The sequence below is a fragment of the Pristiophorus japonicus genome, chromosome 5 (assembly GCF_044704955.1).
Source record: "Pristiophorus japonicus isolate sPriJap1 chromosome 5, sPriJap1.hap1, whole genome shotgun sequence".
NCBI lineage: Eukaryota > Metazoa > Chordata > Chondrichthyes > Pristiophoridae > Pristiophorus > Pristiophorus japonicus.
This window is the reverse complement of record NC_091981.1, coordinates 232672364-232698537: the sequence shown is the minus strand read 5'-3', so window position 1 is coordinate 232698537 and position 26174 is coordinate 232672364. Positions and strand designations below refer to the sequence as shown.

At 42.4% G+C, this 26174-nt stretch overlaps 1 protein-coding gene across 2 annotated transcripts in view; it reads right to left on the bottom strand.

The window, feature by feature from the left end:
* Positions 1 to 288: 288 nt before the first annotated feature.
* Positions 289 to 26174, bottom strand: part of LOC139264628 (plexin domain-containing protein 2-like) — a 559026-nt gene continuing 533140 nt past the window's right edge. The window contains exons 13-14 of one of the 2 annotated variants that reach the window (XM_070881383.1): positions 21665 to 21825; positions 289 to 11861 (exon numbers count right to left, since the gene is read on the bottom strand). In XM_070881383.1, coding sequence (XP_070737484.1) covers positions 11742 to 11861; positions 21665 to 21825 — 281 coding nt within the window. In that variant the 3' untranslated portion in view covers positions 289 to 11741. The remainder of the gene's footprint in view (positions 11862 to 21664; positions 21826 to 26174) is intronic. The other variant, XM_070881384.1, reaches the window with a different exon arrangement.

Genomic DNA, 26174 nt, shown 5'->3' with positions numbered 1-26174 from the left:
ATATGTGTGAACTGTCCCGGTAATCACACTGATCTAAACATGTTTATTTTATATTACAGTCGTGTTTGTTGCCTTTTTTCAAGTGCAACTATTGGACATGTAAAAACAAAGTCATTTAATAACCATATTTTTTCAGCCTTCCTACACGTTTGCTTGTTTTTAAATATTAAATAATTTGTGAAAAGAACATCTGTGGAGTAAACATAGATTTCTAGTTAGTTACTAAACTTAGCAACGTTAAAAACTCAGCCAACACAGAAAGTCAAAATTATTGAAATGACAGTTTATTGTAGAAAACAATCTATGCATGTTATAACCTTTGAGTTATATGGAAATGAAATAAAGCATTTACAGTTCTGTTTTGGATTCAACTACCTCATTCATTCAAACCAAAGTGTGTCACGCTGGTGTCTGCTGATTTCAGTTTTCAGTTATGAGACTGTGCACAGTTCTCAACTGCCTTGGTTTAATTAGGACACCCTCACATTAAACACCACCGCTGAGAAAGGGAGCAGGAGAGCACAAGACTCTGAAACCAGTAAGATTAGCCATTTTTGCCAGTTCTATCAAATACCATGCGCCCACCCCCAAGCACCAATCCCTTTCCACACATTGCAGGTTGTGAGGTATTAGGATCTGACTCACAGAAACCAGCATTCTTTCTCCCAGACTTTAGTTGAAAAATGCTGTAAGATACAGTATACACTTCTGTTGACCCATATAAATTGTATTTTTTTTAACCAGTGACAAAATCTACAGAGAGTTTCTGCATCTTTACCATGACATTCTTTAAAAGGTGCAGCATGTTCAGTATTAATAACAATACAAACTTTGTGAGCAGGTCATTGTACTTAGCAAGACAATCACATGCATTCAACATATAGGCCAACACAAAATATACTGTCTGTTTAACCTTTCGCCTTAGAATTCATACATACGCATGTTATTATGCTGTCAAAATAACCAAGCATATACAAAAATAATCTTATAGAAAAAAAATCCTCAGTAAACTATCCAATATTGAAAGGCATCTGTGCCAAGCATTGAAAGTGATGCATTGGGACACATTTATGCCAATGTGAAGCACTCAATAAATTCAAACTAAGAACATTTGACAGCTGGACTGGAATACAATACAATAAGTATTACAAGGCCAAACGTTAAATAAGGAGTGATATGCTAGAACAGAACAGGTTTAAGCTAAATGAACAGCCTGCTTTCATTGATTTACACTGAAAAGCCATTAAAGCCTTAGACGCAAGATACTGCATAACCCTTTCCCCATAAACCTATGCACCTGTATGTTAAATATTGGGTAGTTTAATTCTAGCACTTTTTTTCATACTTAGTGCAAATCTTGGCACAATGGTATTGAACTTGCAGGTTCAGGTCAGTCAGAATTAATTCATTCAGAAAATGCCTTCACTTCTATTATTGTGCAATCAGTTTGCTTTACATATAATTATAAAATGACTATTAATGAACAATAAGCCAGAATATATGTCTTGTAAATAAGGCTAAAGGCAGCCACTGAAAACCCTTATAAGAATAGAACAGGCATTACATTTGTCCAACGTGTATTTCAATGTATTTTGAAAAACCTTTCATTGGATTCTTTGCTCTTTTGTAAGAATCGCTGATATTTATCGTCATCCAGACTACAGAAGGGTGAGAGAAGCAGAAAACACTTGCTCAGCTATTTTTCCTACACAGCACAGCAAAATGATTGGAATTTAGACAGGGAAGCCTACTTTCCAAGAAAATTTTCAGGTTAAAAATAGTGATGTGCTATAATTGATAGGTATGTAGTTGTCCCAGGGTTGTCTGCGAGAATTATTGATAATCTGTGAAATTTATTTTATTTATTGTACTTGCATGGGACAGCATTGCTAGTGTTGGATGGAAATGTAGTCAGTAGCTTGGGAAGCAATCAAACTGAAATGGCCACAGACAGGATGTCAGCAGAAAATGAATCACTGACAGACGTTAAAGTGGAGGTGAACTGGAGAAAATAATTGTAATTTTTGATCCATTTTTACACTATGTGAAACTGAAACAGAAACTGCACAATAACTGATTCTTTCGATGTGTTTTACACTGTAGTATAACTGGGGTAAAATTAACACAGATTTTTATGATTTGGTCAAATCATTTTTGATGGCCTATTGTTTGCCTTCTATTTACTGGTCATTAAAAAAATTATGAAATTGCCTCTTTCTGTAAAACATTTTGAAAAGTACAAATATTCACCTTTATGGATCTTGCTGCTAAATAAAGAGTAATCAATATATATTTTGATTTTGATTGTTGCTTAAATGAAACTTAGGAAATTCTGGCCTGTGGTCGTTGACCTACATTGGCTCCCAGTTCGACAATGCCTTGATTTTAAAATTCTCATCCTATTTTCAAATTCCTCCATGGTTTTTCCCCTCCCTATTTCTGTAACATCCTCCAGTCCTACAACCCTCCGAGATCTCTCCGCTCCTCCATATCCCCGATTTTAATCACTCCACCATTGACAGTAAGGCCCTAAACTCTGGAATTCCTTCCCTAAACCTCTCTGGCTCTCTACTTCTCCCTCCTCCTTTAAGACGCTCCTTAAAATCTATCTCTTTGATCAAGCTTTTGGTCACCTGTCCTAATATCTCCTTGGTGTCAAATTTTGTTTGATGATGCTCCTGTGAACTGTCTTGACGTTTTACTATGTTAAAGGTGCTATATAAATGCAAGCTGTTGTTGATGTTGAACACAGAATATAAATAATTCTCGTGTCATGATTTTGGTTCTTAAAGGTAACATTTTCTTTCAAATAAAACAGAAGGGAGGAGAGAGAAACCAGGTAACTACAGACCATCCAGTTTATTAATTGTGTGGAAGTTACTGAAATCTATCATCTGGCACAGAGTAATAAATATTAGCTGATTAAAGAAAGTCAGCATGGATTTGTGATGATTAAGTCACGTCTGACTAATCTAGTTGATTTTTTTGAGGAGTTTACTAGTATGGTGAAAAGGGGAGTGTCAATCGATGTTGTCTATATGGATTTACAGATGGCATTTGATAAGATTCTACACAAGAGATTATTAGCAAAAATGAAAGCAAATGGAATTCGAGGGAACCTTGTGACATGGGATTGGTAATTAGTTTCTAGGTAGGGTAGGGATGAAAGGATTCATTCTCTGATTGGTGGGATATAACAAGAGATTTCCCCAGGGATCTGTACTGGAACCTCAGCTTTTCACCATTTATATTATGACTTGGAAGAAGAAACAGAGAGTTGTATATCCAAGTTTATAGATGACACTGAGTTAGGAGATACAGTAAAATGCATGGATTGGAGCAGGAAGTCAAGATAACATAGACAGACTAAGTACGTGGGCAAAACTATGGTAGGTGGGAGTTAAATGTCGGGAAGAGTGAGGTCATTTACTTTGGATCAGAGAAAAACAAATTGGAATATTTACTCAATGCTGAAAGACTAGAAGCTGCAGAAAAGCAACGTGATTTAAATGTCCACGTACAGAAATCACTACAAGCTAGTGCACAGATCCAAAAAGCTAATCAAAATGGGTAATGGAATGTTGGCCTTTATCTCAAGTGGGTTGGAATACTGCAAATGATGCTTCAGTTCTATAGATCCCATCTGCATTCAGTTTTAGGCATTTAACCTGAAGAAAGATAGATGGCCCTTGGAAGTGGTACAGTGCAGATTCACCTGAATGTTACCAGGGTTTAAAGGATTAAATTATGAGGACAGGTTGCATACTCTTGTCTTGAAAGTCTTGAATTCAGAAAGATAAAGGAGCAATCTAATTGAAGTCTTTAACATGATAAAAGGATGTGATGTGCTAGTTATTTTCTCTGGTGGGGTATCCAGAACAAGAAAGCATACTCTTAAAATTAAAGCAATCCATTGAGGAGTGATTTAGATAGCATCTATAAATGCAAAGGTTAGTGACAATCTGGAACTTGCTCAACCATTGTTGCCAAATTAAGTTAATTTAAGGGTTAAGGCATGTCATGTTCCTCCTATGCTATGTGGGAAGTCAGGGATGCTCCCAATGTACCTGACTACTATGTGTGCAGGAAGTGTGTCCAGCTGCAGCTCCTGACAGACCGCATTGAGGCACTGGAGCTGCGCATGGATTTACTCTGGAGCATCCATGATGCTGACAATGTCGTGAATAACACGTTTAGTGAGTTGGTCACACCGCAAGAAAAAGTTACTCAGGCAGATAGGGAATGGGTGACCATCAGACAGAGCAGTGGAAGGAAAGTAGTGCAGGGGTCCTCTGCGGTCAATAAGGACATAATAACATAAGAATTAGGAACAGGAGCAGGCCATCTAGCCCCTCGAGCCTGCTCCGCCATTCAACAAGATCATGGCTGATCTGGTCGTGGACTCAGCTCCACTTACCCACCCGCTCCCCGTAACCCTTAATTCCCTTATTGGTTATCTCCCTCCAAAACAGATACACCATTTTGGGCAATGTTGAGGGAGATGACTCATCATGTGAAGGCAGCAGCAGCCAAGTTCATGGCACCATGGGTAGCTTTGCTACATAGGAGGACAGGAAAAAGAGTGGGAGAGCTATAGTGATAGGGGATTCTATTGCAAGGGGAATAGATAGGCATTTCTATGCCCGCAATCGAGACTCCAGGATGGTATGTTGCCTCCCTGGTGCAAGGGTCAAGGATGTCTCGAAGCGGCTGCAGGGCCTTTTGGAGGGGGAGGGTGAACAGCCAGTTGTCGTGATGCATATAGGTACCAACGATATAGGTAAAAAATGGGATGAGGTCCTACAAGCTGAATTTAGAGAGCTAGGAGTTAAATTAAAAAGTAGGACCTCAAAGGTAGTAATCACAGGATTGCTACCATTGCCACATGCTAGTCAGATAGAAATAGGATAGTTAAGGTGAATACGTGGCTTGAGGAATGGTGCAAGAGGGAGGGATTCAAATTCCTGGGACATTGGAACAGGTTCTGGCGGAGGTGGGACAAGAACATACCAGACGGTCTGCACCTGGGCAGGACCTGAGGGGAGTGTTTGCTAGTGCTGTTAGGGAGGGTTTAAACTAATATGGCAGGGGGATGGGAATCTATGCAGGGAGACAGAGGGAAATAAAATGGGGGTAGAAGCAAAAGGTAGAAAGGAGATAAGGAAAATTGGAGGGCAGAGATACCCAAGGCAAAAATCAAAAAGGGCCACATTACAACATAATTCCAAAAGGAAAAAGAGTGGTAAAAAAACAAGCTTGAAGGCTTGGAGTCTCAATGCGTGGAGCATTCGTAATAAGGTGGATGAATTAACTGCGTTGATAGCTGTTCATATGATGTAATTGGGATTACAGAGGCATGGCTCCAGGGTGACCAAGGCTGGGAACTCAACATCCAGGGGTATTCAATATTCAGGAAGGATAGACAGAAAGGAAAAGGAAGTGGGGTAGCATTGCTGGTTAAAGAGGAGATTAATGCAATAGTAAGGAAGGACATTAGCTTGGATGATGTGGAATCTGTATGGGTTGAGCTGAGGAACACCAAAGGGCAGAAAACGCTAGTGGGAGTTGTGTACAGACCACCAACCAGTGGTAGTGAGGTTGGGGATGGATTCAAACAGGAAATTAGGGAGGCGTGCAATAAAGGTACAGCAATTATCATGGGTGACTTTAATCTACATATAGATTGGGCTAACGAAACTGGTAGCAATATGGTGGAGGAGGATTTCCTGGAGTGTATGAGGGATGGTTTTCTAGACCAATATGTCGAGGAACCAACGAGAGAGCTGGCCATCCTAAACTTGATCTTGTGTAATGAGAGAGGATTAATTGCCAATCTTGTTGTGCGAGGCCCCTTGGGGAAGAGTGACCATAATATGATAGAATTCTTCATTAAGGTGGAGAGTGACCCAGTTAATTCAGAGACTAGGGTCCTGAAATTAAAGAAAGGTAACTTCGATGGTATGAGACATGAATTGGCGAGGATAGACTGGCAAATGATATTAAAAGGGTTGACGGTGGATAGGCAATGGCAGACATTTAAAGATCACATGGACAAACTTCAATAATTGTCCATCCCTGTCTGGCGTAAAAATAAAACGAGGCTAACAAGGGAAATTAGGGATAGTATTAAATCCAAGGAAGAGGCATATAAATTGGCCACAAAAAGCAACAAACCTGAGGACTGAGAGAAATTTAGAATTCAGCAGAGGAGGACAAAGGGTTTAATTAGGAGGACGGAAATAGAGTATGAGAGTAAGCTTGCAGGAAACATAAAAACTGACTGCAAAAGCTTCTATAGGTATGTGAAGAGAAAACGATTAATGAAGACAAATGCATGGCCCTTGCAGTCAAAATCAGGTGAATTTATAATGGGGAACAAAGAAATGGCAGATTAATTGAATAACTACTTTGGTTCTGTCTTCACTAAGGAAGACACAAATAACCTTCCGGAAATACTAGGGGACTGAGGGTCTAGTGAGAAGGAGGAACTGAAGGAAATCCTTATTCGTCAGGAAATTGTGTTGGGGAAATTGATGGGATTGAAGGCTGATAAATTCCCAGGGCCTGATAGTCTGCATCCCAGAGTACTTAAGGATCTGGCCCTAGAAATAGTGGATGCATTGGTGGTCATTTTCCAACATTCTATAGACTCTGGATCAGGTCCTATGGATTGGAGGGTAGCTAATTTAACACCACTTTTTAAAAATGGAGGGAGAAAGAAAACGGGAATTATAGGACAGTTAGTCTGACATCAGTAGTGGGGAAAATGTTGGAATCAATTATTATAGACGTAATAGCAGCGCATTTGGAAAGCAGTGACAGGATCGGTCCAAGTTAGCATGGATTTATGAAAGGGAAATCTTGCTTCACAAATCTTCTAGAATTTTTTGAGGGTGTAACTAGTAGAGTGGACAAGGGAGAACCAGTGGATGTGGTGTATTTGGACTTTGAAAAGGCTTTTGATAAGGTCCCACACAAGAGATTAGTGTGCAAAGTTAAAGCAGATGATATTGGGGGTAATGTATTGACGTCGATAGAGAACTGGTTGGCAGACAGGAAGCAAAGAGTAGGAATAAACAGGTTCCTTTCAGAATGGCAGGCAGTGACTAGTGGGATACCACAAGGTTCAGTGCTGGGACCTCAGCTATTTACAATATACATTAATGATTTGGATGAAGGAATTAAATGTAATATTTCCAAGTTTGCAGATGACGCTAAGCTGGGTGACAGTGTGAGCTGTGAGGAGGATGCTAAGAGGCTGCAGGGTGACTTGGACAGGTTAGGTGAGTGGGCAAATGCATGACAGATGCAGTATAATGTAGATAAATGTGAAGTTATCCACTTTGGTGGCAAAAACAGGGAGGCAGAATATTATCTGAATGGTGACAGATTAGGAAAAAGGGAGGTGCAACGAGACCTGGGTGTTATGGTACATCAGTCGTTGAAATTTGGCATGCAGGTACAGCAGGCGGTGAAGAAGACATGTTGGTCTTCATATCGAGAGGATTTGAGTGTAGGAGCAGGGAGGTCTTACTACAGTTGTACAGGACCTTGGTGAGGCCACACCTTGAATATTGTGTACTGTTTTGGTCTCCTAATCTGAGGAAGGACATTCTTGCTATTGAGGGAGTGCAGCAAAGGTTCACCAAACTGATTCCCTGGATGGCAGGACTGACATATGAAGAAAGACTGGATCGACTAGGCTTATATTCACTGGAATATAGAAGAATGAGAGGGAATCTCATAGAAACATATAAAATTCTGACAGGATTAGACAGGTTAGATGCAGGAAGAATGTTCCTGATGTTGGGGAAGTCCAGAACCAGGGGTCACAGTCTAAGGATAAGGGGTAAGCCATTTTGGACCGAGATGAGGAGAAACCTCTTCACTCAGAGAATTGTGAACCTGTGGTAGAATTCTCTACCACAGAAAGTTGTTGAGGCCAGTTCGTTAGATATATTCAAAAGGGAGTTAGATGTGGCCCTTATGGCTAAAGGGATCAAAGGGTATGGAGAGAAAGCAGGAATGGGGTACTGAAGTTTCATGATCAGCCATGACCATATTGAATGATGGTGCAGGCTCGAAGGACCGAATGGCCTACTCCTGTACATATTTTCTATGTTTCTATGTTTCAAAGGCTGTGGATGTTGGCTCAATTGAAATTTCCAAGACTGGGATCGCTAGATTTTTTGTTGGGTAAGGGTGCAAAGGTGGGTAAATGGAGTTGAAATACAGACCTGCCATGATCTAATCGAATGGAAGAACAGGCGGAATAGCCTAGCCCTGTTTATATAAGTATTACTGAAAAGTCTTTATCTGAAGAGTGAAGGAAATATTAGAACTTGGATGGGTTGTCCACTGACCTTCACCATAACCAATACAAATACTTGGCACTGGGGATGTGTGCAGATCTGGTTGAGAAAACTGAGCAAGGTCAAAGATTCAGTTCATTTAAACCTGAATTTGATTCTTTCTTAAAATAATTATGTAGCTCTTTAAGATGAAGTGTTGCAGAATGACATCAGTAGTGCTATTATATTGCTGATTTTCAGCACAGTGTTGGGTGTATGTTGTGAATGCACAAAATGTACAGCTGAAAAAGTGTAATTGAAAAGATGGTCCAGACTTGAACATGATTGAAGGGTAGCATTAGACTAGGAAAAGCATGGTTGTTGATGTGATGTATATTAGACACTTTAGTATATGGCATTAGAGACTTCTGGAATCATGGTCTAATCACATGTTCATAGAATCATAGAATAGTACAGCACAGGAGACCATTCAGCCCATCGGGTCTATGCTGGTTCTTTCGAAGAACAATCGAGTTAGTCCCACTGCCCCACTCTTTCCCCATTTCCCTGTAATTTTTTCTCATTCAAGTATTTATCCACTTCCCTTTTGAAAGCTACTTTTGAATCTGTTTTCACTACCCTATCAGGCAATGCATTCCGAATCCTAAAATGTGTAAAAATGTTTTTCAGCATGTCGCCTCTGGTTCTTTTGCCAATCACTTTAAATCTGTGCCCTCTCATTATCGACCCTTCCACCATTGGAAACAGTTTCACTTTATTTACTCTATCTAAACCTTTTATGATTTTAAATACCTCTATCAAATCTCCTCTTTGCCTTCTCTGCTCCAAGGAGAACAACTCCAGCTTCTCTAGTCTATCCATGTAACTTTAATCCCTCATCCCTGGAACTATTCTAGTAATTCTTTTCTATACCCTCTCCATAGACTTAACATCCTTCCAAAAGTGTGGTGCCCAAAATTGGACACAATATTCCAGCTGGGGATGAACTAGTGTTTATATAGGTTTATCATAACTTCCTGGCTTTTGTACTCTGTGCTTCTATTTATAAAGTCCATGATCCCATGTGCTTTATTAATCTGTCAGGCCAGCTTCAAAGATTTGTGCACAACACCCCCATGTCTCTCTGTTCTTGCACCCCCCTTTAAAATTGTACCATTTATGGTCTCTCCTCATTCTTCCAACCAAAATGTATCACCTCACACTTCTATAAGGAAGGAGGGTTTGGTGCAAGTTGGAAGGGTTTGGTGATGAGATGAATTCAATTTCCCAAATTGCCATGGTGAGATTTGAACTCACAATCTCTGGATTGCTAGTCCAGTACCATAAACACTAGGCTATATTCTAGATCATTGCACAACAGTGTTATGTGGATTGTCCAGTAGGATTTGGGAGTGAGCACACAGTGATTCGGAATAGTTATTGTAACAATAGAGAGGATTACTGTAAGCACGTTCAGGAAAAGTCAAATTAATCTTGCCTGATGAGGATAAAGAAGCTTTATTGGGAGTCTTCTTGTTGGGGAACAAAGCATCTGTACTGTGACAGTTGGCAGTACCAGAACTTTTACATGGGAGACTTGATGTTGAACCAAAATTAAGTGCACATATAAACAAACGAAAAGGGCGAGGAAGCGGAAGCACCATCAAGTCCACTCAACTACGCAACTATACATTTTCCATTCCAGGGGCTAATCTTTGGCAGAGGGCATTTAAAATGATCTTTAATGGAGTTTAGATGATTGATGCGACATGTTGGGATAATGTTAAGAACAAGATTTTAGAGTAGTTTCTCATGATAGTTGCAGATCAAACCTAACTGCTACTCTTACACAAAATGCTTATTGAAAAAAAATCCATTTCCTTGAAGGTCAAACTTGCTGTGAGTGATACCAATGACACATATGGATTGAAGTGAAAGGATGTATTGTTCATTGATTGTGGTGTTGGCAAGCGGAAAGAAGTCAATAATCTGTAATTAGACCTGAATCTGCCATTTTCAATACTTACTAATAACTGCAAGTGCCTTTAATTATAAGACTGGAAGATTGAATTCAGAAGGATTTTATTGAAGAATACTTACCTGAATTTATTGATGAACAGCCTGGTCTCACAATCCAAAGAAAGCTCAAAAAACAACCAATCCATTTCAGTGAAGGCAGTTAAAGGTGCACGTTCTTTGCTGTCAATGAAACTGCTTTCTATTTTAAAACAGCACTATAGTCTTAATTACTATTTTACAATCCATTTTATGTATGCGGTAATTCATGTTATACTCCTCTTCTGGATGGAAAAAAATACACTAAAACATTTCTTCACAATCGGGAGCACAAGAACCTGTCTTGTGTAACTATCAAGAAACAAAATATATTCATCTATTTAACCAATGTGTCCACTACACAACAGAACTAATTGGATGTGCAAAATTTCCCAGCATTTGGTTTCTAGTAGGGGAGCACTTAAACCTTCTCAGTCACTCTACCTTTAGAGCCAAAAGATGATACATTGCACATTTGGAGCAAAGTATGCAACACAAATCTTACAAACCCCTCAGCAATCTGAAACCAACAGAATCCTGTTGTGCACAATAATTTGGAGGAGATTTTGTTTTTAACTTAATAAGCATACATCAGGAATGACAAAAGTTACTGAGGGAAACATCAAATTTAAGAAAAATTTCCTGTCAGATTTGCATATTTGCAAAATGTTACTTTTGTGAAGAACATATCAACTCGTCTTTAATTGTCTCCCAACCATGATGCAACTGAATCCTGTTAATTGGGACATCAAACTTCCCCACTTTATAGCTCATCTACAGGAAGCAAATCCATCAATAATGATTCATACATACTAAAACCAACAGATGGATTAGAAAATATCCTCAAAGAAAACATACACAGTGACTACATTTCCACCAGCTGATGTCAGAGCATTCTTAATGTATACACATTTAATGAATTACAGTAAATGTTGGAGAGATTGTTACTAGTCATGGTTTTATCTGATTGATGGTTGGTTTAAAGCATGCTGTAAGCAAATTTGTTGCATTTTTAACCGTAGTAACATGGATAACTGATGTTGTTTTCCTTTTCCACAAAAGTTATTTGTTGGGGTTTACTTGAACCAGTAAAGATGGAGTGAACTCGATTCTTCAGTTTTGCGGCTTGTGTGCATCACTAATGCTCATCCAGTTCCACAACAGTGGCCAATCAGGGATGGTACGTTTTCTTTGAAACATTAGTGAAGTCTGCAGGTCTACTAAGGAAGGCTACACAGAGTGGTGATTTTGTAGATGGAAATGTGTATCTTTCTTACTTTGAGCTGATCCAGAAGTAGGTATTTTGTGGACAGTGGGCTTCAAAGTATAAATCCACTTCAAAGCATAAATCCCACACCTGTAGGCCAGTACTGGTGCACTGTCTTTTACTCAGTTTTAGCACTGTTCCGACACAATAAAGCCTTCTTTTTCCTGCCCAGCTGGTTCCACTTCAGCATAAGCAGGGTGACCGGAGCCACGTCTGAACTTCATCGCAGGCCATCTACTGGGGCGACGCTAGAATGGAAGAGAAATTAATTAGCAGTCATTGTGGCAAAATGCAAATCATTCCAAGGAGAAATTCCAAGAAACTTAGTTAGATAAGGGCAAGTGACTTAAATTGTCAAATTTTAATATAGAACTGAAGTATAAAGACAATTATCTGAGTAGATCTTGTGGAGATTCTGTTCGGAAGTAATCAACAATGGTAGTTGGTTACTTCTCTAGTTACTAATGTATGAATGCAAACCTGATAGTTTATGCCTAGTCCTAGAGGATATTTTAGAGCTGTGCCAGTAAGACCATCTTTTTAACCAGCTTGCACTGGTGCTGAAAAACAGAATAGAAACAGAACGTCTAACTTACATGCCCTGTGGTATAGCACAAATAGACTTTCTGATGTTGATATGGCAATCCATTCACAAAGTAATTCACTTCTTATATTTTCCATTGATTTAACTTTGGTTGCAGTTTACATATCCAGGTTGAGTTAGAACACAAGCATTTAGATTGAGCTCAATCGCCAAAATAGTTTTACATTGCATTTTTCTTTTCGAGCTTGGAGCAGCTGGAGGGAGTTTCAAAAAGAGCTGCTCCCTGACAACGGAGGCAGCTCGAGCCTGGAGCAGCTGGAGGGAGTTTTTTAAAAATCTGCTCCTTGACAACGGATGCAGCTCAAGCCTGGAGCAGCTGGAGGGAGTTACAAAAAAAGCTGCTCCTAACAACAGAGGCAACTCGAGCCTGGAGCAGCTGGAGGGGGTTTCAAGAAAAGTTGCTCCATGACAACGGAGGCAGCTTGAGCCTGGAGCCTCAACAGATCTCTGAAGGGGACAAAATGAAAAATAAAAAGTAATGACATTATGATATCACAAGGATGGAAGGCGGTGATTGATTCAATTAATACGGAAAAAACAATGGACAGGGAATGAATTTTAAAGAAAACTAAAAACATTTAATTTGCTTCAATTGCTGATTTTCTAATTTTAACTTAATGTATAATTATTGTATATATTTAATATTGTTTAATTATAATTAATCTTTATTATATTGATTTTACTATTGTATACTCCTTATTGTATTATTTACAATGTAATTTGAATTTCTTTTCTTTAGTTTTTTTTGCTTGTGTACATAGTTTGGTTGCTGCTTCAGATCCAAGCCTTTTACTTCTTTTACACTTTTTTCTTCCACTTTTTCTTGCTTTCCCTCCCTTGTCAATATCTAATGTGTTGTAAGACTGTTGTGAAGTGCCTTGGGACGTTTTGCTGTGTTAAAAGACTATATAAATAAAAGTTATTATCTTAATAAGGATTCTTCTGCTGGTGGGGAAATGTCTCTGTACATTCCAGATGACTAGCTATCTATTTTATTTTTGCTAGATTGTTGGAAGAAATTTGCATATCAGCCAATTAGCTGGAAGAAATTTGCTGAAATGAAGTGTGGCAGTGAATTGTGACATAGTAAGTGCCATGTGATGGACAGAAACCATTTTTATTAATAATATTGATATGTATATAATCTTAGTGTCAAACATAATGCTTCTTTGGCAACGGCAGACAGTAGGTCTGAACCAAAGTGCCAGTCTTCTTTGTTTCCCAACTTAGTCATGTTATAGATTCTTTGAGAGGCAGAGCTAGTTACATTTCAACCACCGAGACAAGATTATGGTTTCAATGTCCGCTCAGGCCACTGGCTAAAATAGCAGTCAGGTCCCGATTGGGTCATCGAAGCCTGATTTCTATATTTAAAGAAGGACCCCGCCAGTTACCAGTGGGTATCCTTCTCGCCTGCTCAGAGGAACAGGTTAAAATCATAGCCTGTGGGAAGAGAGTGGGAAAGTTCCTCAGGAGATTTTAACCACCTGCCCACCCGGTTTCTGTCAGGCAGGCAAGGTTAAAACTGTCCCTCCTGGAGCAAGGAGAAGAACACTAGTACATTGCATGATGTAACTGGATGTGTTAAAATGGCCTCCATGTTTTGCAATGTCTGTGCAAAAATTATTTATAAAAAATCATTTAAAATCTACTTTGAATCCTAACAGTTCTTACGGATGTCTTCCGTAAACAGAATAAATCAAAATGGAACAGTGGAAAACAAAGCTTATTTCACTCATGAGGAAAACCTTTATAGCTCATCAATTAGCTTTAACACTAGTGAGCTATAAAGATCTTCCTGTGAATAGACATTATCGGCATGTTTGACTTTTCTCCATTATGCATTTATGCTTGCCATTCATTTTTGAAAGGAAACCGTTAGGAAGGAGCTGACTTATTTCATTGTGTATGTAAGACACAATTACTGAATGATGCTGAGGAAAGTCAATTACACAATTCAGGCCCCTACAGACCAATATTTCAGCTGTTTAACATAGAACAGTTTTATCTCTTTGGTTTTCCATCTGTTTTCTTTGGAATGGATTTAATGGATAAAATAAAGTGAACAGATGTTTGTCTTTCCAAAACTACTGCTGACATTTGCATTTGGTTGATGCAGTTTAATCACAGCTAAAATGTTGGTTTCTAATGTTAAAATAATTTGCAGAAGCCTTACCTGTACATATTTACAATAGAAGCAGTTCACTGGAACAGTAAACCTAGAAGCTTTCATGTAGTTGGATTCAATTATAAAATTATGAGGGGCCTGGATATAGTAGATAGGAAGGATCTGTTTCTCTTGGCAGAGGGATCAACAACCAGGAGGCGTAAAGTAATTGGGGGGAGGTTTAGAGGAGATATGAGAGGAAATTTCTTCACCCAGAGGGTGGTGGGGGTCTGGAACTCACTGCCTGAAAGGGTGATAGAGGCAGAAACCCTCACCACATTTAAAAGATACTTGGATGTGCACTTAAAGTGCTGTAACCTACAGGGATATTAACCAAGAGCTGGAAGGTGGGATTAGGCTGGATAGCTCTTGGTTGGCCGGCATGGACACGATGTGCCGAAATGGCCTCCTTCCATGCTGCAACTATCTATGATTCTAAGGTGTGTTTATATTGTGTGTACAAGTCTAAGATGACAGAATCTGTCCAGCCAGACGGGCAGTGTTTTGTTTCTACTGCTTGGTTCTAATTCGTATTCTCAGGTCCAATTGAGAACTCCTCACACATACGAAGCCACAGTGCTCCGTCCTTCTCAAGGAGACCCCATGCCCCAGAACTCTTGAAATAGGGTTTTCCTGTGGATGCAGAACTCTGCCTACACCTGCAGGCCCAATGATACTGTAAAGTGAGAGGAAGTGTCCTCAGCCCCCTGTATCATTCTCTGAACAACAGTGCAGGGGCAGGCTGGAGAACACTGGCAGTCTTTCTCTACAATTATTCACCCCCAACTCCCCCAGGATCATCAGCTCAATTCGGGATCTGCTGGTAATCGACTTCCGTTCGCACCTAGAAGGTCCTAACCACATTTAAGCTGCAGGCCATGACTTTCCTGCACCTCCTGTTGGCACGATGCCCTGCCAAGAGGCAGTCTTGCATTGGGCCTAAGCCCAACCATTTCAATGGCGTGGAACAAACAGTCCTGGTGATCCTGGGTCTGGACTGGAGCAATGCACCTCGTGTTGGGTGGAGAGGGGCTGGGGGTAGAGGTAAAGCTGCTGTATAAACTCTAAAATTAAGGTTTAAAGGTATTGCTGGCTGTTATGTATGCAACCCTATGCAACCTGTATCATACCGCCACCAGAGGACATACCTGTTGGAGTCCCAAGGGATCCCAGCATCCCTTGGGAGCACTGTATATAAGCAGGCCTCCCATGCTGTACCAACACTCTGGAGTTTGAATAAATGAGCTAAGGTCACACTTACTCATGTCTACAGTACTCAGTTACATTGCTTTATTATGAACGTAACAACTGGCGACGAGATAACGAACAATCACGCGAGAATGCAGAGAACTGTTGGTATCCTGGAGAAATTTTCAGAAGGGGATGATTGGGAGGCCTTCGTGGAGTGACTCGACCAATACTTCGTGGCCAATGGGCTGGAAGGGGATCCTCTTCACTGTCTGTGGGGCAACAACCTATGGTCTCATGAAGAATCTTCTAGCTCCAGTGAAACCAACAACCAAATCATACGAAGAACTGTGTACACTGGTTCGGGAGCACCTAAATCCGAAGGAAAGCGTTCTGATGGCAAGGTATCGATTTTACACATGTCAACGGTCTGAAGGCCAAGAAGTGGCAAGCTATGTTGCCGAACTAAGGCGCCTTGCAGGACATTACGAATTCGATGGATTCCTTGAGCAAATGTTAAGAGACTTCTTTGTACTTGGCATTGGCCATGAGGTTATCCTTTGCAAACTATTGGCTGTTAAAACACCGAACCTGAGCAAAGCCATAACGATAGCCCAGGCATTTATGTCCATCAGCGATAACACCAAACAAATTTTGCAGCATAAAGAGGTTTCGGCAAGTGCTGTACACAAAGTGACATCGTTTTCAGGCAGGAATGCATATGGCAGAACGTACACGCCTGCAGCTGCATGACCTCAGATGACCCAGAGTCCACCATCAAACGTTAATGCGAGGCAGTTAACACCTTGTTGGCGTTGCGGAGGTGATCATCGAGCCCATTAATGCCGCTTCAAACACTATGTGTGCAAAGGTTGTGGAACAATGAGACAACTCCAGCAAATGTGCAGACGAGCTGCAAACCCTGCAAACCACCACGTTGCAGAAGAGGATCGATCCATGGCGGATTGTGCTGAACTAGATACTCGAACCGAGGAGGCAGAAGTGTACGGGGTACACACATACACCACAAAATGTCCATCGATCATGCTAAAAGTCAAACTGGACGGAATTCCAGTATCCATGGAATTGGACACGGGTGCGAGTCAGTCTATCATGAGCAAAAAGGCCTTTGACAGGCTGTGGTGCAACAAGGAACACAGGCCCAAGCTTAGCCCCATTCATACCAAGCTAAGAACTTATACTAAAGAGCTGATCCCTGTAATTGGCAGCACAGCAGTAAAAGTCTTCTATGAGGGAGCAGTGCATGAACCCCCTCTATGGATTATACCAGGGGATGGCCCCACACTGTTCGGCAGAAGCTGGCTGGGAAAAATCCGCTGAAACTGGGATGACATCTGAGCACTTTCGTCCGTCGATGATGCCTCATGTGCCCAGGTTCTGAGCAAGTTCTTGTCATTGTTTGAGCCAGGCATCGGAAGTTTCTCGGGGGCGAAGGTGCAGATCCACTTGGTTCCTGGTACATGACCCATCCACCACAAGGCACGTGCGGTGCCATACATGATGTGAGAGAAAGTGGGAAATTGAGCTGGACAGGCTGCAGCGAGAAGGCATCATTGCGCCAGTTGAGTTCAATGAGTGGGCCAGTCCGATTGTTCCGGTTCTCAAGGGCAATGGCACGGTCAGAATTTGTGGGGACCATAAAGTAACGAATAACCGTTTTTCGCTACAGGATCAGTACCCGCTACTCAAGGCAGACGACCTATTTGCGACCCTGACTGGAGGAAAGACATTCACCAAGTTGGACCTGACTTCGGCCTACATGACGCAGGAGCTGGCGAAATCTTTGAAAGGCCTCACCTGCAGCAACATGCACAAAGGTCTGTTCATCTACAATAGGTGCCTGTTTGGGATTCGATCGGCCGCGGCAATTTTTCAAAGGAACATGGAGATCCTGCTGAAGTCGGTTCCACGCACCGTGGTTTTCCAGGATGACATACGGGTCACTGGTTGGGACACCGTCGAACACTTGAAGAACCTGGAAGAGGTTCTAAATCGGCTAGATCGCGTGGGACGCAGGTTAAAATGCTCGAAGTGTGTTTTCCTGGTGACAGAGGTCGAGCTCTTAGGGAGAAGAATCGCGACAGACGGCATCAGACCCACCGACGCCAAGACAGAGGCCATCAAGAACGCACCGAGACCACAGAACGTGACGGAGCTGCGGTTGTTCCTGGGACTCCTCAATTATTTCAGTAATTTCCTACCCGGGTTAAGCACCTTGTTAGAACCCCTACATGTACTGCTACGCAAGGGAGATGATTGGGTATGTGGGAAATCACAAGAGGCTGCTTTTGAGAAAGCCTGAAATCATTATGTTCCAACAAACTGCTTGTCCAGTATAACCCATGTAAACGTTTAGTGCTAGCTTGCGATGCGTCTTTTTCAGGGTCGGGTGTGTGTTGCAACAAGCAAACGAAGCGGGAACATTGCAACTGGTTGCCCATGCGCCTAGGAGTTTGTCCAAGGCCGAAAAGGCCTATAGCATGATTGAAAAAGAAGCTCTGGCATGCATTTACGGGGTGAAAAAAATGCACCAGTATATGTTTGGTCTCAAGTGAGTTAGAAACCGACCATAAGCCGCTCATATCGCTATTCTCAGAGAGCAAAGGGATTAATACCAATGCTTCTGCCCGCATCCAAAGATGGGCGCTTACGCTATCTGCATATAACTATATAATCCGCCACATACCAAGCACAGAGAACTGCACTGATGGTCTCAGTCGGCTACCATTGCCCACCACCGGGGTGGAAATGGCACAGCCTGCAGACTTGCTCTTGGTGATGGATGTATTCGAAAACGAAAAGTCACCCGTTACGACCTGCCAGATCAGGACCTGGACCAGTCAGGATCCTTTACTGTCACTTGTAAAAAACTGTGTCCTCCATGGGAGCTGGTCCAGCGTCCCAGCGGAGATGCATGAAGAGATCAAGCCGTTCCAGCGGCGCAAAGACGAAATGTCCATACAGGCGGACTGTCTTTTGTGGGGCAATCGCGTGGTTTTGCCTAAGAAAGGCAGGGAAACGTTCATGCGCGATCTACACAGTACCCACCCAGGCATCGTAATGATGAAAGCTATAGCCAGATCCCATGTGTGGTGGCCTGGCATCGACTCAGATTTGGAGTCATGCGTGCGCCAATGCAACACTTGCTCTCAACTGAGCAATGCCCCAGGGAAGCACCGCTATGTTTGTGGTCATGGCCCTCCAAACCGTGGTCTAGGATCCACGTTGACTTTGCAGGCCTGTTTCTAGGCAAAATGTTTTTGCTTGTTGTGGATGCTTATTCAAAATGGATCGAGTGTGTAATAATGTCTGTCAGCATGTCCACTGCCACCACTGAAAGCCTATGAGCCATGTTCATCATGCACAGCCTGCCTGATGTCCTTGTCAGCGACAATGGGCCGTGCTTCACCAGTGCTGAATTCAAGGAATTCATGATCTGCAATGGGATCAAGCACATCACATCTGCCCCGTTCAAGCCTGCATCCAAACGGCCAGGCAGAATGGGCAGTCCAAATCATCAAGCAAAAGTTGAAACGTGTGTTGGAAGGCTCCCTGCAGACCCATCTGTCCCGAGTCCTGCTCAGCTACCGCACCAGACCCCACTCGCTCACCAGAGATCCCCCAGCCGAGCTGCTCATGAATAGGGTGCTCAAAACAAGGCTCTCTCTCGTCCACCCTGATCTCCATGATCACATCGAGGACAGGCGGCATCAACAAAGCATGTACCATGATCGCGCAAACTTGTCAAGCAATATTGAAGTCAACGACCCTGTATTTGTACTCAACTATGGACATGGTCCCAAATGGCTTGCTGGCACTGTCATAGCCAAAGAAGGGAGTAGGGTGTTTCAGGTCAAACTTGCTAATGGACTTACTTACAGAAAGCATTTGGACCAAACCGAACTGCGATTCACAGACAGCCACGAACAACCCGAAGAGGACACCACCAACTTCGACCCTCCAACACACATACACAAGTGGCAACCGACATCATGGTTGACCACGAAGCTGAACTCATCATCCCCAGCAGCCCAGCAAGGCCAGCTGCCCAGCAAAGAACCAACCAACTCACCCACACCTGCATTTGTACCGAGACGATCGACAAGGGAACAAAAAGCCTCACCCTGTAAATAAGTGTACTATTGGCTTTGGGAGGGAATGATGTTATCTATGCAACCTTATGTAACCTGTATCATACCGCCACCAGAGAGCATATCTGTTGGAGTCCCAAGGGATCCCAGCATCCCTTGGGAGCACTGTATATAAGCAGGCTTCCCATGCTGTACCAACACTCTGGAGTTTGAATAAAGGAGCTAAGGTCACACTTACTCATGTCTACAGTACTCAGTTACATCGCTTTATTATGAACGTAACACTTACAGTATATTATTGTCAGGAAAAAGATAGCATGATAATGTGCTATTCTCGATTATCTAGTAAACGGAATACTATGTATTTAAAGATGCACATGCAAAGCTGTGCTTTTTTCCCCACTTCAGGAGTGGTATAGAGCTGGTCATATAAATCACTGCTGCAGTTCACATCACTCTCAGATGGTCTTTGCAGTAAAGTTACAGCATAAATAACAAAGAACTTATTAGAAACAGAGGAGGACGAGATAGACTACAGTCTATAGGTGTCTACTACCTTTGTTAGCCCCAATGTCAGCAGAAGAAGGTTGCGGGTAATGACAATCTGGTTTATATATTCATCCTGAGGTAAATCTTCTCACCCAGGATCTCATTTACCGATTTCAATGTGTTCTGGCCGCCCCAATGTATGGGGCAGTCAAACCAGAAAAATTCAGCATGTTGTGCTTTTTGTTTTGGAGCGGGGCGGAAGTGGCCTCATCCTGGGGGCGGAAGTGAGGACGGAGCGGAGTGGCCATTACTAGTGGGGCGGAAGTGGGGGCGGGCCGGAGTGACCAATGCTACAAAGCATCAGCGCCGCAGTGATGATGTCATCGCGCTGGTGCGCCACAAGGTCCCTCCCCATCAATTAAAGGGGAGGACTGCTGCAAACTCTGCAGCCACTTTAGTGGCAAACACTGGGCCACCAGGGAGGGTGCCAGGCTGCCCGGTTGAACCCACTGCATAATTGTCAGCCCAACCTGGCAGTCGGCCGAGAAAAAAAAAATAACATGGCATCGCCGGCAGCAACAGCTCCCCTTTAAGGGTGGCCACGCGGCCAAGCCACTGAGAATGTACTGACAGCAAAAGCTGTTGGCGGCGCTGCTCCTGTGGGGCAATTCCGGGAAAGGGGCAATTTCAGGAAGAGGTTGCTGCTAGTCGGTAAGGGGTCGGCGCGTGCATGCTGTGGCGGGAAAACGGGCGGAGCGGTCCCATACACTGCTCCAAACCTGAGGAAGGGTAATTTTTAAAATGGTGGCCCCTCCGAGGAGACTCGGCGGCCATTCTGCACCGACCCATGGCCGCCCAATTCAGGCGGCCAGAGGCCTTATAGAAAGAGCCAATTTTGGCCCCGAGTAAAAAGTGGTTTGATACAAATTTCTTAAACTTACGAATTTTGGTTCCCTAATGTTGCAACATCCCAGATCCAGAACTCCGAACACCGTAATTGTCCGAAAACCAACTATTTTGCACCTAACTGATGGAGTCGTCCGGAATCCGGAATTATTGTCCGAAAACCGGACATTTTTGAGGCGGCCAAGATGGCAATATCGGGCAGCGAGGGATGACGAATCTGGAAAAAAACGCAGCGCTGGGAGGGCTACGGGCGGCGGGAATTGGCGGGTGGCGAAGAGCGGAGGAGTGGCGTGAATCAGCGAGTGGCGAGGTCCGAAATCTGGCAAAACCTAAAATCCAGCACGGATTCGGTGAAGGATTTCGGATTTCAGACAAGAAATTCAGGTCTGAAATCCGGAATCCTCGACCTAACCCGGGCTGTATTTCGGACCTCGCTGCTCAAATCCCGTCACGGATCAGTTGAGTATTCCGGATTTCAGACTATTGATTTTCTTGACTGAAATCCGGAAAAACCCAAAAACTGGCACGGACTCGGTCCCAAGGATTGCGGATTTCGGATGTTGTACTTGTATCACCAGGTCATACCTCAATGAAGAAGAGACTTGCTGCTGATGTTGGATGGTGGTACATATAAAATGTCACAAGGACTGCTGCTACAACAATGATGACAACCAGGAGGATCCCCACAATCAAGCCAGTGTGGACTGAGTCACCTTTCTTCTCTGCAGTGCTGTCAGCTGTAGAAGCTGGAAGAACAGTAAGAAGAAAAATGTGACATTTTAACAACTTCTACTCAAACATGTGACTAGAATGTAGCAAGAATAAGTTTAAAAATAACACACATTTTGGAATTCCACTGCCCTCAAGTTGTAAACTTAAAAAACTACTCGAGTGTAATTGTTAATGTGGCCTGACAGGTTTGATACACAGTGTCCCTGTGGGTTGATATGTTTGCAAATAAGACTGATAACAGCTGTGATATTTCATCATCACAGATTAAATTTGGTAAAGCGTGAGTCATATTAGAATTTCAGGTAATTCTGGCTGCTCCAGCTATCAAGATAACATTAAAGACATTATCACTGATTTACAATGGTTCCAAACGTTAGGGTCAAGCAAATGGAGTAAAACATTGTGTGACATAATTTACAAGAGGAAATCATTTTTATGGCATCATCAATTTAGCCAAGGGCTTCATTAAAGACTGGCACCAAGCCATCTTGTTAACTGTTTTTGACAGGAAGAAGGCTCAGGCAAATGGACGTAATGATCTATTTCACAAGGTGTGTCGTAAGTTGAATTTCATTTATGAATCATGCAACATCTTTTGCAGGCCAATGACTAATTTCATGCACATATGTTGAACAGCTACGAGCATTTGATGATTCCTTGAAGCACCGGGTGTTTGGTTCAGCTGATAGCAATATTGTTTCTGGGTCAGAACATTGTAGGTTTGAGTCCTATACATGGTTTGAGCTCATAATCTAGTTTAATACTCCAATACATAGGGAGTGCTGCATTATTAGAGGTGTCAGGTATGATTGAAATTGTTCTGGTGGATCCACTATATGGAGGAGAGTAGAGATCTCTCTCAATATGTGAAGACGTGAGCTCCATGCTGCATCGTAATATAATTCTGTTAGTGCAAATATACATCACTGTTAAACAGCAACAGAAATTATATTCTGGCTGTAAAACTTTGTATACTCCAGCAGCTTTTGAACTACATCTGACCAAATTATGAATTCTTCGAAGAGCAATGGGTTAACGGTGGTGAATTCTTATTAGACAGGTGTCAAAGAAAGCAAACTCACAAACGTGGTCATCACCTTTAATGGCTAGCTCATTTAAAAAAAAGCTTTGTCTTACAAAAGCTTCCAAGGTGTACATTGTGCTCGTGTTAGTAATTCCTATCCAATGCAAAAGCTGTATGGCAGGCTCATTTACATACTACTTCCATAGTAGTGCCCAACGATGATCCAGATCCCCTTTAAAAAAATAAAAATTGTTTCTTTTCCTGTCCTAGAGCACTGGCAGCCGGTAGCATTTCTGTCCTTGCTCTTTCTGTTCGTCCTCAGCTTCCTGGTCATCCATTTTGTCTTTCTCTCAAAGTGGCTCCCTTTGCAAGGCACAGTTGTGAAAATGTAGCATACCATGATGTATCTGAAGACTCTCTCAGGGCTAGGAACATAGGAAATAGGAGCAGGAGTAGGCCATTTGGCCCCGCGAGCTTGCTTCACCATTTAATAAGATCATGGCTGATCTGATCTTGGGCTCAGCTCCACTTCCCCGCCCACTCCCAATAATCCTTCACTCCCTTATCACTCAAAAATCTATCTCTATCTTAAATATATTCAACGGCCCAGCCTTCACAGCTCTCTGGGGCAGAGAATTCCACAGATTTATGACCCGCTGAGAGAAGAAATTCCTCCTCATCTGTTCTAAATGGGCGATCCCTTATTCTTAAACTATGCCCCCTAGTTCTAGATTCCCCACGTGGAAACATCCTCTCTGTATCTTATATGATTCAATAAGATCCTCTCTCATTCTTCTAAACTCCAATGAGTATAGGCCCAACCTACTCAACCTATCTTCATACGTCAACCCCCTCATCTCAGGAATCAACCTAGTGAACCCTCTCTGAACTGCCTCCAATGCAAGTATATCCCTCCTCAAATAAGGAGACCAAAACTGTACGCAGTGCTCTGGTGTGGTCTCACCAATACCCTATACAGTTGTAACAGGACTTCACTGCTTTTATACTCCATCCCCCTTGCAATAAAGGACAACATTCCATTTGCCTTCCTGATTACTTGCTGTACTAACTTTGTGTTTCATGCACAAGGACCCCCCGGTCCCTCTGTACTGCAGCATTTTGTAATCTCTCTCCATTTAAATAATAATTTGCTTTTTTATTTTTACTGCCAAAGTGGATAACCTCACACTTTCCAACATTATACTCCATCTGCCAAATGTTTGCCCACCCACTTAGTCTCATATCCCTTTGCAGATCCTTTGTGTCCTCCTCGCAACTTGCTTTCCCATCTTTGTATCATCAGCAAACTTGGCTACATTACACTTGGTCCTTCATCCAAGTCATTAATACAGATTGTAAATAGTTGAGGCTTCAGCACCGATCCCTGTGGCATCCCACTAGCTACCGTTTGCCAACCAGAAAATGACCCGTTTGTCCCGATTCTCTGTTTTCTGTTAGTTAGCCAATCCTCTATCCATGCTAATATATTACCCCAAACCTCATGAGCTTTTATCTTGTGCAGTAAGCTTTTATGTGGTACCTTATCGAATGCCTTCTGGAAATTTAAATACACCATATCCACTGGTTTCCCCTTATCCACCCTGCTCGTTACATCCTCAAAGAACTCCAGCAAATTTGTCAAACATGATTTCTCTTTCATAAAACCATGCTGACTCTGCTTGACTGTATTATTCTTTTCCAAATGTCCCGCTACTGCTTCCTTAATAATAGATTCCAGCATTTTCCCAACGACAGATGTTAGGCTAACTGGTCTATAGCTCCTGCTTTGTGTCTGCCTTCTTTTTTAAATAGGGGCGTTACATTTATAGTTTTCCAATCTGCTGGGACCTCTCCAGAATCCAGGGAACTTTGGTAAATTATAACCAATGCATCCACTATCTCTGCAGCCATTTCTTTTAAGACCCTGAGATTCAAGCCGTCAGGTCCACGGGACTTGTCTGCCTTTAGTCCTATTATTTTACCGAGTACTTTTTCTTTAGTGAAGGATGCCATCAGACTTACCCAGACAGCTGAACCTCTGTTTTAGAAGGCCAGTTATTTGTTCTAAAAGAATATGGTTTTCATTATAGCGCTTCTCAGTGTCAGTGCTCAGGTTCCTGACAGGATATCCCTTGTCACCTTACAGCCAGCCTGACACTCGATGGTGGAATACAGGGTGGATGATGACCTGACATGGAACGAATGCATAACAACTTCTGCCAAGAAACCAGGCATAGACCTACATGATCGATTACCTGTGGTCACACATCCATTCGCTGCACATTCAAGGAGTGGAAGCTTTTCTTGTTGCTGTATAGTTCGGGTTCTTCATATAGAGTGTGAAGGGAAATCTCTGTGCAATGAAATTCTGCTGGGACTCCAAGAGGTCTTTCCTCTGGTTTAGTTACATCCAATGGAAAGGTGATCAATTGGTTGTGCTTTTCTAAGAGGGCATCTGTGACTGGCTTGATGCAAATTGACTGATTTTGCTTGTGTCACCCATTGCAGCCTAGAATGCCCCAGCGGCATAGGAATCGAGAGCCATTTACAGCTACAGGCAGCAGTGTGCGTGGCCCGATGCTGGGCTCCAGTTGGTGCTGCAACAGGTAAGAGAGGTCTGTAACAGCCTTCCTGGTGAAGTGGAACCGTCAGACACAGTGTTCTTGTGTAGGACAAGCTATTGTTGAAGACCCACGTGGTGCAAGTCCTCCTGCGCCCTCCTTCACACTCTTTAGCCAGTAGCTGGGGGTCGCTGCTCTCTACCTTGCTGCTGTTCCTCCTTCTCATTCTCCAGGCCCAATGGCAGCCAGAGCAACACCAACAATGAGCTGAAGCTCCTGCACAGAGATAGTACTGAAGCTCCTAAAAGTCAATTGTTTTTTTGTCTTCAAACAACTTTGGTAACCATAGTAGCCAAAAAGAAGTCTACAAGCTCAAAAAGACTAATCAGAGACTTACCCGAGTGCAGCCGGGGATCCCTTTAATTATCCTTCAACAGGCAAAGGGTCCTTATTTTAATATTTGAATGAGATCCGGTTTCTTACAGGTAGCACAGCCCAATATGGCAGCTGGCACATTTCCAGGGGAGATCGGGTGAGGGAGATCAGGACACGAAATTCATCCCCTGTAATTTTCAATTTTAAGCCCAAAATGTGGGTGCAACAATATCGATATCTTTCCTCTTTGTACATAATGCAAATTGTTCAGAATAAGAATATATATATATTGCATTTAAAAATAAGACAAGTCAGGTTTTTATTTCCCTTCAGATAATTTCATAATATAAAGGTCTTCTCTGAAATATGATGTTGCTGCACAGTATGTAGACTAGGCTTGCAT